The 12995-nt window shown below is 32.8% G+C and overlaps 2 protein-coding genes across 2 annotated transcripts; one reads left to right on the forward strand and one right to left on the reverse strand.

The window, feature by feature from the left end:
* The first annotated feature begins 809 nt into the window (after positions 1–809).
* LOC115455859 lies at positions 810–3805 on the forward strand. The gene is made up of 4 exons (XM_030184621.2): positions 810–1060; positions 1631–1774; positions 2199–2328; positions 3567–3805. The coding sequence occupies exons 1-4, from the start codon at positions 928–930 to the stop codon at positions 3664–3666; spliced, it is 507 nt and encodes a 168-aa protein (XP_030040481.1). The 5' UTR covers positions 810–927; the 3' UTR covers positions 3667–3805.
* Positions 3795–6808, reverse strand: LOC115455861 (iron-sulfur assembly protein IscA-like 2, mitochondrial). Its single transcript, XM_030184622.2, has 2 exons — positions 6401–6808; positions 3795–4731 (listed from the first exon to the last, which is right to left on the reverse strand). Exons 1-2 carry the CDS (start codon positions 6652–6654, stop codon positions 4554–4556), a joined length of 432 nt encoding a protein of 143 aa, XP_030040482.1. The 5' UTR covers positions 6655–6808; the 3' UTR covers positions 3795–4553.
* Positions 6809–12995: the final 6187 nt, after the last annotated feature.

Genomic DNA, 12995 nt, shown 5'->3' on the forward strand with positions numbered 1-12995 from the left:
GATATGTGTTCTATAGCCATTGGAATACCACCGAAACGAAAGCGCTTTCGCAAATTTCACTTTACTATAAGTTTCGTCTAAAAATACAATTACATACACTGGTTATCAGTAAGTACTTTGTTACAATTGTAGTAAACACGTTGCAATTCGAATAACATCGAATAACGAAAAGTCTTGTAATAGTGGTGTAACTACACTGTAATGGGCCCGTAGCAATTAATTAAATAAGGTCTCTTGTAAGATGAAAAATATAAATTAAATCTATATAGGTCAATAGGTATATACCAACCTACATAGATTTTTCCGGTGAGCCGTTTTAAGGTCCCAATATAAGTACAAAAAACTTGCAAAATTTTAGGGTGCCTTAAAGCCGGGGTCCCAATGCATTTTGCACGACTTACCACCCTATTGTCACACCACTGCATTTTGTACTCTGAATGCGACCCGCTTAAACCCGGAACAAAGCATACTTGTGAATCTTTTGCCGTGGTACGGGACAATGGTCGCTTCCATGTATCTTTTAAAATACTTCGAATGAAACAAGTATAATATACATATCTATATTACAAGTTATTCTCAAACATTTCCTACAACGTATATTTCTTTACGTTTAATTATGTTTAAATCCTTTAGATATTTAGGAAAAATTTAGACAAACTTTAAAATACAAACTAAGCACCCCATTTCCACATATTTGTTACAAATATTTTGATACCCAATTTTATTGGAATTTTCAGACGCAATGTATTATCATAAATGTGAGCATTACGTCGCGAACTGTCGGGCCAACTGATAAACCCTAGGGGTCATGTCTCGCAGCCATTTTATTAAACAGTGGCATCTTGCATGTCTGTCCAGACGCTTGTGCACATTTGCTCTCGCAATTCACCTGTGTCTTGTTTTATTCTAGAGATCTAGTGAGATTTCATGGTGCTGTTAGGCACAAAAAATTTGACTAACGCTTACGGCGGTGTCTGCAGAGGCCAAGTCAATACAGGCCTCAACATTCGACACCTGAGCACTTCGACGCTGCGTAACTTGTTCTTCAAGTTGTGTAAAGGTACCTATATATTTGTTGCAATTTGGAATTGTTAATCGGACTACAATGATCCTTATTTTGTTGAAGAACGTAAATAATTAATTTGCAGAGCTCGAAAGCAACTTTACACGGCTTAAATAATGACTATTTATTTAAATACTTCAATGTGATAAAATAGTTCCATAAAAGTTATCTTGTTCCATTCTACCGCAGCCATTATGTACATACCTAATATACAAATTTATACCAATATGAATTATGAAACTTCTCCGTCGCTACAACAAAAGTATACTTAATTGAAAAGACGATAATTATAGTTATTGTTTAAAACTTATTTAGGAATTCCTTATCGAAAAAGAGATAATATTAAAGCCAGAAGATAATGATTCCATATCAATTTGTGACAAAAATTTACATTTCTGAACAAAGACTGTTGCTTTGTCTTTAAATATGGTAACAGAATATTTTCGAGGTAGCGATTCAGAAACAACTAGTTAAGAATGGGAATAAATTTAACATTCACCATCATTATTTTTGTCTGGGACATGTGTTGTACACTAATATAGCCAAATAACTCCATTATCTTCCCAGCCTGCCAGCTGAATAAGATGGCCTCAATTCCGCCGTCGGCTTTCCATGCAGGGCGTATCCGAGAAACCCAGCATGAAAGTCGTGATATGAAGCTGTCTACCACTTGTAAAAGCGGCGGCTCTGGGAAATATTTTAATACCAACTGTAAGACATTTAATTATTATACGACACATAAATACATACTTAATTGCTTCTACGGTGAAATAGAACATCGTGAGGAAACCTGCATACGTGAAAAGTTCTCTATAAAAATTTTGAGGGTATGTGAAGTTTGCAGACAGCAGCTGGCACTAAGCCAGCGTGGTGATCTAAAGCTTAAACCCTCTCGAGAGTAGAGGGCCCGTACCCAGTACGCATAAACAACATTGAAAACCATCATAAGTTACCTATAGATATATTATTAATACTTATTTCCACACTTATACTTACTTAAAATTTTACTGTGTCTAATTTTAGGTTCGACCCCATAAGTTATAAAAAAAAACAAATGGAAATCAAGAACCTAACTACGCAGACGTTTCACAAATTTATTCAAACATTGAAAGGTACTTATCATTCTCAATTTCAGTAATGGAGCTGTCCCCATTGAAATATAATAGCAAGTTGATGAATAGTATCTGGGGACTGTACAACCGCTATTCTCCCCACAATGTGAAAAAAGTGAACGACGCTCATGGTATCAAGGCGGAATTGCAGCAGTAAGTGTTGTTAAAACCATTGCCTATATCTAACAGAGTAATCATGGAAAATAATGAATTAACATCAATATTTGACAAATTAAATAAACTTTTCTCACGACCACTTAAGCTTGAGTATCCGACACAACTGTGCTACTTGAGCTGAGCTAAATTAATAATATTAATAAAATCATGCAGCTAATTGTGTAAACGTTAATTTTTATTAACGGCTTAGACGCCTAAGTAGGTCAATGAGTTTTCGCTGCGAGTCGAGGCACCTTGACGTCTTTGTGGCCCCTATAAAAAAAGTTGGATATGGCTGAGCTGGAGCGTTTATATAAACTGTTTAGGTAATGCATCTAATTTTAATCATACTGGTTTATGCTGTATGAGGTGCTCCAGGAAAATGTTACATCAAAAGTTATACATCGCTATTAGCTTTTATAATATGTAGGTAACTTTAGTTATATTAATGTTTAATTATAAATAATGTTATGTCAAATTTAATAATATTATACTACAAATCGCAACACGATAGCAAATTGCATCTTCAGTATAACTTTTCGACAACATAATATACCTTGGGGACACGGAGCTGAGCATGTGAATATGCCGTGAAATACAAATATATATTTTTTTTATAAAAACTTAAATATCCATATAATTCCTTATTAGTTCTAGCTCTAATATGAAAAAAAAATATATAAGGAATATTTAGGATATGTGAGCTATTAACAATACAGCTTTAGTAAAACAACGAAGAATCACCAATCCATCACCTTGATAGATTCCAGTTTTTATTGGTGTCGTTTCCATTACTTGTTTATGTTGCTGTTTGTTACAGCCGTTTTTAATAAATGATCCCGATCTCAATCTTCAAGCCGATTCCGAGAATGAACCAATCAAAATAACCCATTTGTAAATATGTCAAAAAACTTTGTTTTGATTGGTCTATTTTTGAAATACATAAAAAAAGCGATTGGGAATAGTTATTGAAAATTGCGGTTATGTAACTGTGTACAAGGTGGTTTTCCTGTGTGCCATTATTTTCTCGAAATTAATCCAAATCCTTTGTGCAAAATGCAGGGGTTTCACCATCTATCTGAAACTGGTCAAATTATAAAAACTTTGTTGTATATGTTTTCTCAGTATAATTGAAAGGTAATCGTTTAAAAGGGTAATTTTGTTTTATAACGATTGTAACAGATAATATGATACTTTATTGGCAATTACAATAACAAGAAATGTTATATTTTCAGGTCAGCTTGCAATTCCGCGAAGAATGAACCTGTGATTACTTTGCCGTCGGCGAAGTTGGATAACGTTTGGGCTGCCATCAATGTGTCTCAATCCCATTGATTTCCCTTTCTTTACTTGTAAATTGGGAAACTGCCAAGCCCTATTACTAGTCATAAGTGATTTTCATGATCTATAAATACATTAAATATACTTGCTTTTTCTCGTTAGAAATTAAATTGATTACAATATCAAACAAAAATTGTTTATTTTATAAATAATTTTCACAAAAATATTTACAAGCAATGTCTTTATGTAGAACCTGTGCCTGTCAACCAAAGCAGAGCGGGCATCATGCGTGGGGCTTTAATTTATTCTACCTGTCCTTTCTTATTAGCCGCCAAACGTATTAGAGCCTGATAAACTAATTATAGCAAAAAATATTTCTATTATAAATAGTTTATATATCGCGCAATAATAAATTTAATGCGTGTATCACTTGTGGAGCATGCGCAGGTAAAAGAAATATTTTATACAATCCACCAAAATATTAATTAAATCAATGATTTTTTTTGACTGCAATATAAATTTCTATCAATATTAATACGCATAAGATAAGCTTAATACAATGTTATCTATGCGTATTTATTTTCAAAGTTAGCATTACTAAAACAACTATCCTCATTTAATAAGAATTATAATATTTCTATTTTTATTTCTAATTTTCGTCATTCATAGTTTAGGCTATAGTGACACATATATTAATTTATAATTTAAATATTGCACTGTATGGTTCATTGTACAAGCTCCTTCCATAAATGTAAACAAAAATATCTACCAAATTATCAATTCTGCTGTACCTCATGAAATTACATGACAACAACAACTATGAGTATTGCATAGAAATGATTGTCTGAACTTGAAGGTCAGAATAAACAGAATAAAAAAAATATTAGGTTGATATTTTTTTACATTTAAATACACATTTTCTAATAAATACAACTTAATAATTAGTCTATTTTTATAGAAAAACTTGCTCCACATGAACATCCTAAGTCTGCATTTGGGTTCTGTATGACACGAAAAGCTGATCTTATGAGTTCTGTGTGGTAGTCCACTGTTGACCCTTTTATATAATCTAAAGATGTTTCATCAATCACTACCTTAACGCCGTTCCTTTCAAATATTCTGAAACAAATAGAATGAAAAATAAATTCACACCTAACAAACACATATTCCTAACCTCACAGTAAGAAAGAAGTGCTGCATTCTAACCCCCTATTCATAGACGTTGTTTATCTAAGGAAGGAGCATTGTTGTGATATCAAGTCTGTTTCTCAGTGCTGACAGCATGACAGCCTTCGCAGTGCGTAGACATAGGACCGTTGTGATTGGCTAATATTGAGATACAACTTGAATCAACAATTCAACTTGAAGTGTCAAATTCATCTAAGCAGCTCAGTTCAGCAATTTTTTTGTTTACTTCTAACAAAACTCTTTGACAGAACCTATAGCAAGCCTACAATAGCACTCAAAGGTAATGGCGCTTCATGCTAGCAAAATATTTTTTAGTATCGGTCATCAAAACAATAGTTCTAGAGATTAACACATTGAAATCATATAAATTTCTGCTTTATAATATTACTACAGAATATAGATTGACATAATGAAGACCAGTTCAGTGGGGTAATTAGCTTTTTCAAATTATAAAAATGATTAGAAATATTTTGTAATGGGTAATGATATAACTATGTGAGTGAATACAGAGCAAACTTCAGACTTGGGATATTTATATTATCATTCAATGTAGCTTCTACAACATACACAAGCAAGACTTTCATGCGTGTTTTGTAACCACCACACTGTAAAAAGGGCCACTTTCAACCTAGCAAGTATGCACATATTCTCAATTGTATATTCTGAGACATAATTTTGTATATCTCATCTCATCAGCCTGCAATTATCCAATTTTGTATATACATGTATTGAAATATTGGGCTTACTTAAATGAAATTCTTGTCTTGCCCCCAAAACAATGAATAACTGGCTATGCCCAGTAAAATTAAAAAAGCCCGGCTATGGGTATTTTTCTGCAGGACATGCAACGCAAATCGATATATTTTTTTATAATATAAGTATATTATTTTAATTGAATTTCTGAATCTAGTATCAGTAAAATATCCAAATCCTGTAGATCTCAAAGCTCCTGGATCTATGAGAACAGATCCAGAAATCAATCAAGCAATCCCCAGTGATGGAGTCATAAAAACTTTGAAAAAAAAAAGGAAAGTATGCAGAAATAATCAATCACATTGTATTACATGTTAGTTCTAGGATAATGAGATAGATAATCTTTTAACTACTGAGTTTTGTTAAGTAAAAATTAACAACACTCCATTTCTGTTTTTTCCCCTTCATGAACAAATAATTATATTAACCCAGAATTATATCAAGCCATTACCACTAACTTATTGTTAGCACAATTCTCTCGACAACATTTCAAACTCTCATGATTGTGGCTCTGCTGAGATTTTTCACACCTAAATATTATGCTAATGTACTACTAGTGCGATGGTTTAGGACTTTTCAACCATTTTGGTCTAAAGTTGGTTATCAGACTCCACATGCCTTCAAATTCTTAAGCAGATTTTTATATATCTAAGTTTTCTGAGAATTTTAATTAAGGAAGAAGTATATGGTGGGCTCTTATTTCCAACACTAAAAGTTACAACATTCAGTGGAGTGTTACATAATACTAAACTGTATTCATGATTTACCATGATAAAACATAGAAAATAATTTTTCCAACCAGAGGATTAGTAAAGTAATTCTGAACTAAGCTCTAAAGTATAAATACCTATCATCTTCCAAAACTTTGTCGTCCAAATCAAACTTATACTGGAAACCGGAACAACCCCCGCTCTCCACACAAAGCCTTAAAAATTTGTCATTGCTATCACATAACTGTTTTAATTTTTCTACGCAGCTGTCGCTAATGTTAATGCCGTCCGATGGTGCAATATTTGGCGTTTCTTTTGCATAACGTCTGTAAAGGTTACTTCTTGATACACAGTACCCCAATCTTAACACTTTTCTTGTGTTTAATAACATTTTTCCATCACAGTTTCTACGTATTATTGTAGTAACAGAATAAATAAATTACACTGCTCAAATATATCAGGTAATTTTTAATTATTGCTCGCATAAAGTTATGGCAAGACTGGGCAAGACGTCTTATTTTGTTTTATTACAACTGACAAGTAAATGGAAGTTGGAACAGGGATGGGAAATAAGAGTGCGGCATATTTATCGTAACAGTTAAATATAACAGGTATGAACAAATAACATACGGTAACTGTTACGTAATTATAAAAACAGTTTCAGTTACACAATATGGCCAAAAGTTCCTTAACAATCTTTTCTATACCCTTGCTTGATGATTTTTCATAAGTAAGAAGGACATTTCATCTGTTACTGGCGACACCTGTGATAGTCGTTCTAATCTGTTATGTTACTTTATCACAAGCTTCTCTCTAGTTTTACATCTGACATTATGTAACTACTATTATTTAAAATTAAACTATTTTTCGGATTTTATCGAGGTTTTAATATTTTACTTTTCTCCCAATGTTTCAAAGATTTTGCAGCCTTCTTCTTCGTAACGTCGGAAGAAAACTAAAATATGACAACCACGATAAAATCCGAAAAATAGTTTAAATTTAATGTCTAACGTTCGCGTAAACGTAAGAAATCATTATGTAACTGCTATTTTAATATCACTGGAACATTGTAACGAGTATCTAATTTTGCCTATTATAACTCACGTCTAGAGGAAAACAGTGACGTAAGTAGAGTAATAAATAACATGGAGGCTATGAAGATTTTCATTATTGATTAAATATTTCTAATATTTTAATTGGAAGTTAAACATTATGCCTATCCACATTACAATATACACGCCTACGTACTACCGAATAGAAGAGAACTAATTTTAGCAGCAGAATTATATAATTTACAAATATGACTGCAATATAAAATGACTAGTGCTCAATTCACAAGTTCATAATACATTATTGCAGCTAGTATGGGCATTTATTTGCACACCTTTGGTGCACTAAAAAGTGACTACTAATCCATATCATACGATATAGAGTATTTTATTACGTACTTAAATAAATATTAGAATATTATTCATATTAGCAGTACATAGTATGAACATATTATAGAAATACTACATTCATTAATTTTTCCAATTTATATATGCGATTTTTTTTAATATATGCATATGTGGACTGGTTGTACATTAGAAATAGATTTGTGCGGAAAATTATAACATTACAATATTTTTTATTTTTATATTATTTCTAGAAAATCGATTACATTTTATTCGAATGAAAATATCGATAATCGAGTAAACAAAAATTACGTTTAGGTTATATCTTATATCTCAATGCTCAAATACCTAGTATTTTGACTACAGCTAAATGAGTATTGATACCTTTAAGTTTTCTACACTTACAGTTTACTCCTTAACCTTATACCTCAGAATGGCCTGATAACTAATAATTTAGTACATAATCGTCGGGCCTCGCGACGCAACGTTCACACGGGTTATCGTCTTAGAATACTGAAGAGTACTACGTACAGACTACAGCTGTTATACTTGTCTTGAGAAATGCTTTCGATTTAACACATCGAACTTGGTCCATCACAAACGTCCTTTACTACATAGACTTGTAAAGGTTTAGGGTTAGGCCATAGTTGGACTAGTGCGGGTTGAATTTAAGTTTTTTAGCTAGAATGCACAAAATTACTTATTTGCTACTAGCTGTACGAGTTTCTTGATGTGTCTAATCTTACCTACCTATGTTTACTATAACTATTAAAATTTATAGTTGCACGAAACATTGTTAAGGTGTTTAAAACTTAAGTTTTTTTATGTTTATTAGAAGTAATCGCCTAAACCATTTGAGGAAATTTAGCACACAAAGAGACCATTTCTGGACTAACTTTTAAGCTAGATTTTATCACATAAAATTATCCAGTTGAATTTTAATGCCAGAACAACCCCTTCACGAGAATGAAGCCGTAACACTTGATTTAGAGTGCGTTCGGCTAATTTCGGATGGTTTTTCGGTGTGTTGCGAGGAGTCTCAAAAATATATTTTTTTTCTCATAAAATATTGAGCTATACCCACATTTTATACATGAAACTGGTTATTATTAATGCTACTTTATGTGATAATTTAATCATCTTCCAATTCTCTCTGTGTAAGCTTAAAAATAGATGACAAAATCAGTATAGAAATTTAAAACCCTTAGAAAAGATCGGACCTTCTAATAACGCGATCTAATAACGCTTCTAATGCTAGTATGGTAAGATTCACAAAATCAAACAGACGTCTCAAATATGTTAAAAAGTGCGAAATCCACCTTTTTTGTTTCAATGCACATAGCGCACCCGTTCTTGGTCGTAGCATCAACTGTGGTATATAGGGTGGTGCGAAAAGAGACAGTGCAGCGTAGCGGCCTACATAGCTTAAACTAAAAAATAACCATAGGTTCGTGGTATTTTTTAGTTATACGATCTTACCCCGTATCCGATCTTACCCGAACGCACCTTAATGTTATATTAAAATATTCTCTGATCACGGCGCTGTATGATGTTCATACGATATAAGTGGGCCTGGCAGAGGTTGTATTATCACAAACTGCTTTCTACCTAAATCTCATTTTAGTAAAACTATCTTTTATCTGTTGACTATATCTAAAAGGTTCTATTAGATCAAAACAGTCCTATCTTTTAAGCTGGATTAAACAGAATAGGTACCTTTATGTAATTTTATTGGTACGTTTAGCGTTAGGTCATAAGTGGTTTCATTTATTAGCATTGACGAACATCGTAACAGGAATTAAGTACTTATTTAATTTTCGAGTCGCCCATTGATTTCGCTAAAAAAAACACAAGCGTGTGCGAATTGTTTTGGCAGAAACAGAACAAAAAAGGAATCAGTCAAATCGTGTTGCAACTGTATTCTACATAGAAGAGAAAGATAAAGATATTATTTAATTATAAGCCTTAACTAGAAGTAGTATCAAAATCTCATGAATACGGTTTTAACCCAACTTGTGGAAAAATTAAGGTGTTCTTGCTTCTTATAACATCACGGATGTTACTCATCTAAAAAAATAAAGTAAGTAAGTAAGTAGTTGATGCTTTTTCATTATCATATCAAATGGGATGTTAAATGAAAGAAAAGCAAGTTAATTATTATTCTAACCTAATCATTATACCTATAATTACAGATTTAAAGCAAACAAAAACAAATACTTACGCATCACGCACGCCTTTATTCCCGAAGGAATAGTCAGAGGTGCAGGCAGGGTAACACCTTCCTCTTCTCGCCAAGTACTTATGTTGGTCCCATTTCGTGAAATCGGTCGAGCCTATCGCCATATCCAATACAAATTCCCGACTCCGGGTTGATATTCATGATAGTTGACCCGGGATTCGATTTTCGGACCTCAGACCGGTGCAGTGGTTATACTGCGCACACAATATAATTACACCAATGACGTTTTACAAATAGACGCGTCATACACTAACAAAATTGCACATAAAAACGGCGCACTATTCACTATAGTCACATACCTAACATATAAATTACAAATTGTCTCGAAGAAGGAATGCAAAGATTAGGCATACGTTCGTTAGAAAAGGATATATATACATCGACAGTTACAGCTCGCATTGATACGTCCCGAGCGTCGACCGCCGTCGCCACGACAGTCGAATAAAATGCATTTATTAGTTAAAAAATAAGTTAATAGTGTATACTTATTACTAACGTATGAAATAAAACGTTTTTTTTTTTCATTCACAGTTAGAGTATAATTTGTACATGATCTAAAAACACAGGAAGGCATTTTATTTATAAAAATACTAAAAGTTAGTACGCCGACTAGCCGCGACAGTGGTTGGAGGTTGACTAAGTGAATGTCGGGCAATTACCTTACTTTCTTCTTGCCAATATTGAGCTCAGACAACGTATAAGTATATGTAATAAAACATCTTAGAAATACACCAAGACAGACAGATTTAATGAGTATGATATTAAATATTTTTAAAATACACAATAGTGAAAGGAAAACAATTTTAGTTTGTTTTGAAACATTTATAATTCCTATTTTCTACTAGCAAAATCTATTGGCAAAAATTAAAACGAAAAATGTTAAAAATAAAAAGAAAGGACTCCAAAAACCATTACTGACCATTAAGTACTTACAATCCAAAAAATAATTTGACTTCATGTAAGGGATAATAAGAAATTATGAAGACACAAGAAATGTACTTAATACATACCTAATCTTCTTTCCAATTCATTAAAATATATTAAGTGTACATATGAATACAAAAAGAATCATTTTAATCGGGCTACGAGGTGCATAACGGTTTTCCCTAAAAAAAATACAATGAATAGAATATACTTAACCTTCCTCTTTTGGATTCTTTTGAAAACACGATTTATAAGGAAGATTATATTGCATGTGTTTATACATATTATAAAACAAAGTCCGCAAAAGGTGTCAGTCTGACGGTCATAAATTTTCTCAAAATCTACGGAACAGATATTTGTACGTTTTTTACCAAAAGATATTAGGGTGTTTGACTGGTGTAACCAAAAAATATAAAAAAGCTCCAGAAGAAAGAATAGTGGGCAATAATATTTATCAAATCATTGTTTTTTTCTTTTATATGTATTGTAAATATTTTATTTACGTCATTAAAATTTAGAATTTTTAATCTTTATCCCTCGGGGTCTAAAACGAAGCCATGCTGGCTGCTATTGCTAGCGACGTCATCGCTCATAAACATTGCATCATTCAAAACAATGAATATATAAGTAGTAACGACTGCATGAAACATAGAACAACAGTTGACATGCACTCATAACTTTAAAAATCCGACGTTACAAAAACCATGCTTCAACACACATTGTATATTTGAACCTTATGCTAAAATATTGCTTTTTTATGTGACAACAACATTTATAACACAAGATACAACTATAAACTTACATTGAAATAATCTTCACAAAAATAATTTGTCGATTTATCCAACGTATATTATGGATCTCGTCGTGCTAAACTTCTTTCTTAAATATTTTGATTTTAGCAAATAAATGAACAATTTATCGGGATTATGTGGTGTTGAGTTGGTACGTGAAGGCACTGAACAATATTTATATGCTAGCACATTCATTTTTGTGGAAAAAGTAACAACTTGCAGATATAAATCCAAACAATTTGTTTCGTTGTAAGGTGCAGGTTAGGTGTCACAACTGTCACGAAGGTTTGTACTTTGTATATGAACGATGACATCACACAGTCACGGATATTTAATAAATTGAGCATATTTGAACAATAAAAATATATTGGACGCTATAAGTGAATAGTCCTCTATCGTTGTACATACATTTTAAAAAAAATTCAAAGACCCTATTTTTGAGGAAGACTGGGGGAAGAACACTGGGGGAAACCCGCGAATGGGATAATGGAATTCCCTGGCTCAGCGAATGCAGGGTCCTAGGAGAAAGTTGGGAGGGGATAGCTGGGAAGGAAGTATGGGGGAAGGACATGGAAAACTCTTAGGTTGGGAAAAGTGGAGAAGGGTAGGACCTGTTCCCAATTCACATTGAGGCCTACAAAGGCATCAATGTGAATTGGCAACCATCAGGTATACACACTTAACTGTGTGCCTAGGGCCGCGACAAATGTCCCTCCGTGCATAGACGTGCATTCGGTGTGGAGATCGACCGCACAAGAATTGCCTCTGGGGGTAACGATTACTGTTGACGAGATCGCGTGGTTGTAAATAATCTCATGGATCGGGATTTACTCGGGAAAATCTATGAGACACACTGATTTTCACGCAAGCGAAACCGTAGCCACAGACAGAATTAAGTATATAAAATTCAATTATTTTTAGTTTATGGAGTCAGTTTTGTTTTTAGGTAAAAATTTTTGTTTGTTCGTTATAAAACACCTGTAATTGTACCAAATACAAAAAGTATCACACTTATCCTATTTTATTTTGAGGAGTTCTCTACTACATCTCCCACGTTCAAGGTCAAACAACAATTATTTTAATAGCTATTATGGTAGTATGTTGAAGCTATATCAAACCTAACACAAAAAAAGGCATTATCAAAATCCTATTTAGTTTTAAGGAATTTCCCTTCGAAATCTAAAGTACTAAGTATGCCAATTAAGTTAAAATGGAACATTTCGAAGCTTTACGAAATCGGACACACAGAGCGTTTTAAAACGGACCACGATGTAAAAAATTATCGCTTATCAATCATTAAAAAAAATACGTTAATATCTTGCGTTTGAAGTCGTTTAATAAAAGTAATATTCAACTAAAAATAAAAATAGCTGTAATAGGTATG

Source organism: Manduca sexta, chromosome 10 (genome assembly GCF_014839805.1).
Source record: "Manduca sexta isolate Smith_Timp_Sample1 chromosome 10, JHU_Msex_v1.0, whole genome shotgun sequence".
Taxonomy (NCBI): Eukaryota; Metazoa; Arthropoda; class Insecta; order Lepidoptera; family Sphingidae; genus Manduca; species Manduca sexta.

What these genes read in the sequence shown, in the direction of transcription:
- LOC115455861 (XM_030184622.2), bottom strand. Translation starts at nt 6,654, where the DNA reads ATGTTATTAAACACAAGAAAAGTGTTAAGATTGGGGTACTGTGTATCA. An exon ending in AAAGTTTTGGAAGATGATAG is followed by an intron (nt 4,732 to 6,400) that starts GTATTTATACTT and finishes TATTTGTTTCAG; the next exon opens with AATATTTGAAAGGAACGGCG.
- LOC115455859 (XM_030184621.2), top strand. Translation starts at nt 928, where the DNA reads ATGGTGCTGTTAGGCACAAAAAATTTGACTAACGCTTACGGCGGTGTC. An exon ending in GTTCTTCAAGTTGTGTAAAG is followed by an intron (nt 1,061 to 1,630) that starts GTACCTATATAT and finishes TTATCTTCCCAG; the next exon opens with CCTGCCAGCTGAATAAGATG. An exon ending in ATCAAGGCGGAATTGCAGCA is followed by an intron (nt 2,329 to 3,566) that starts GTAAGTGTTGTT and finishes TTATATTTTCAG; the next exon opens with GTCAGCTTGCAATTCCGCGA.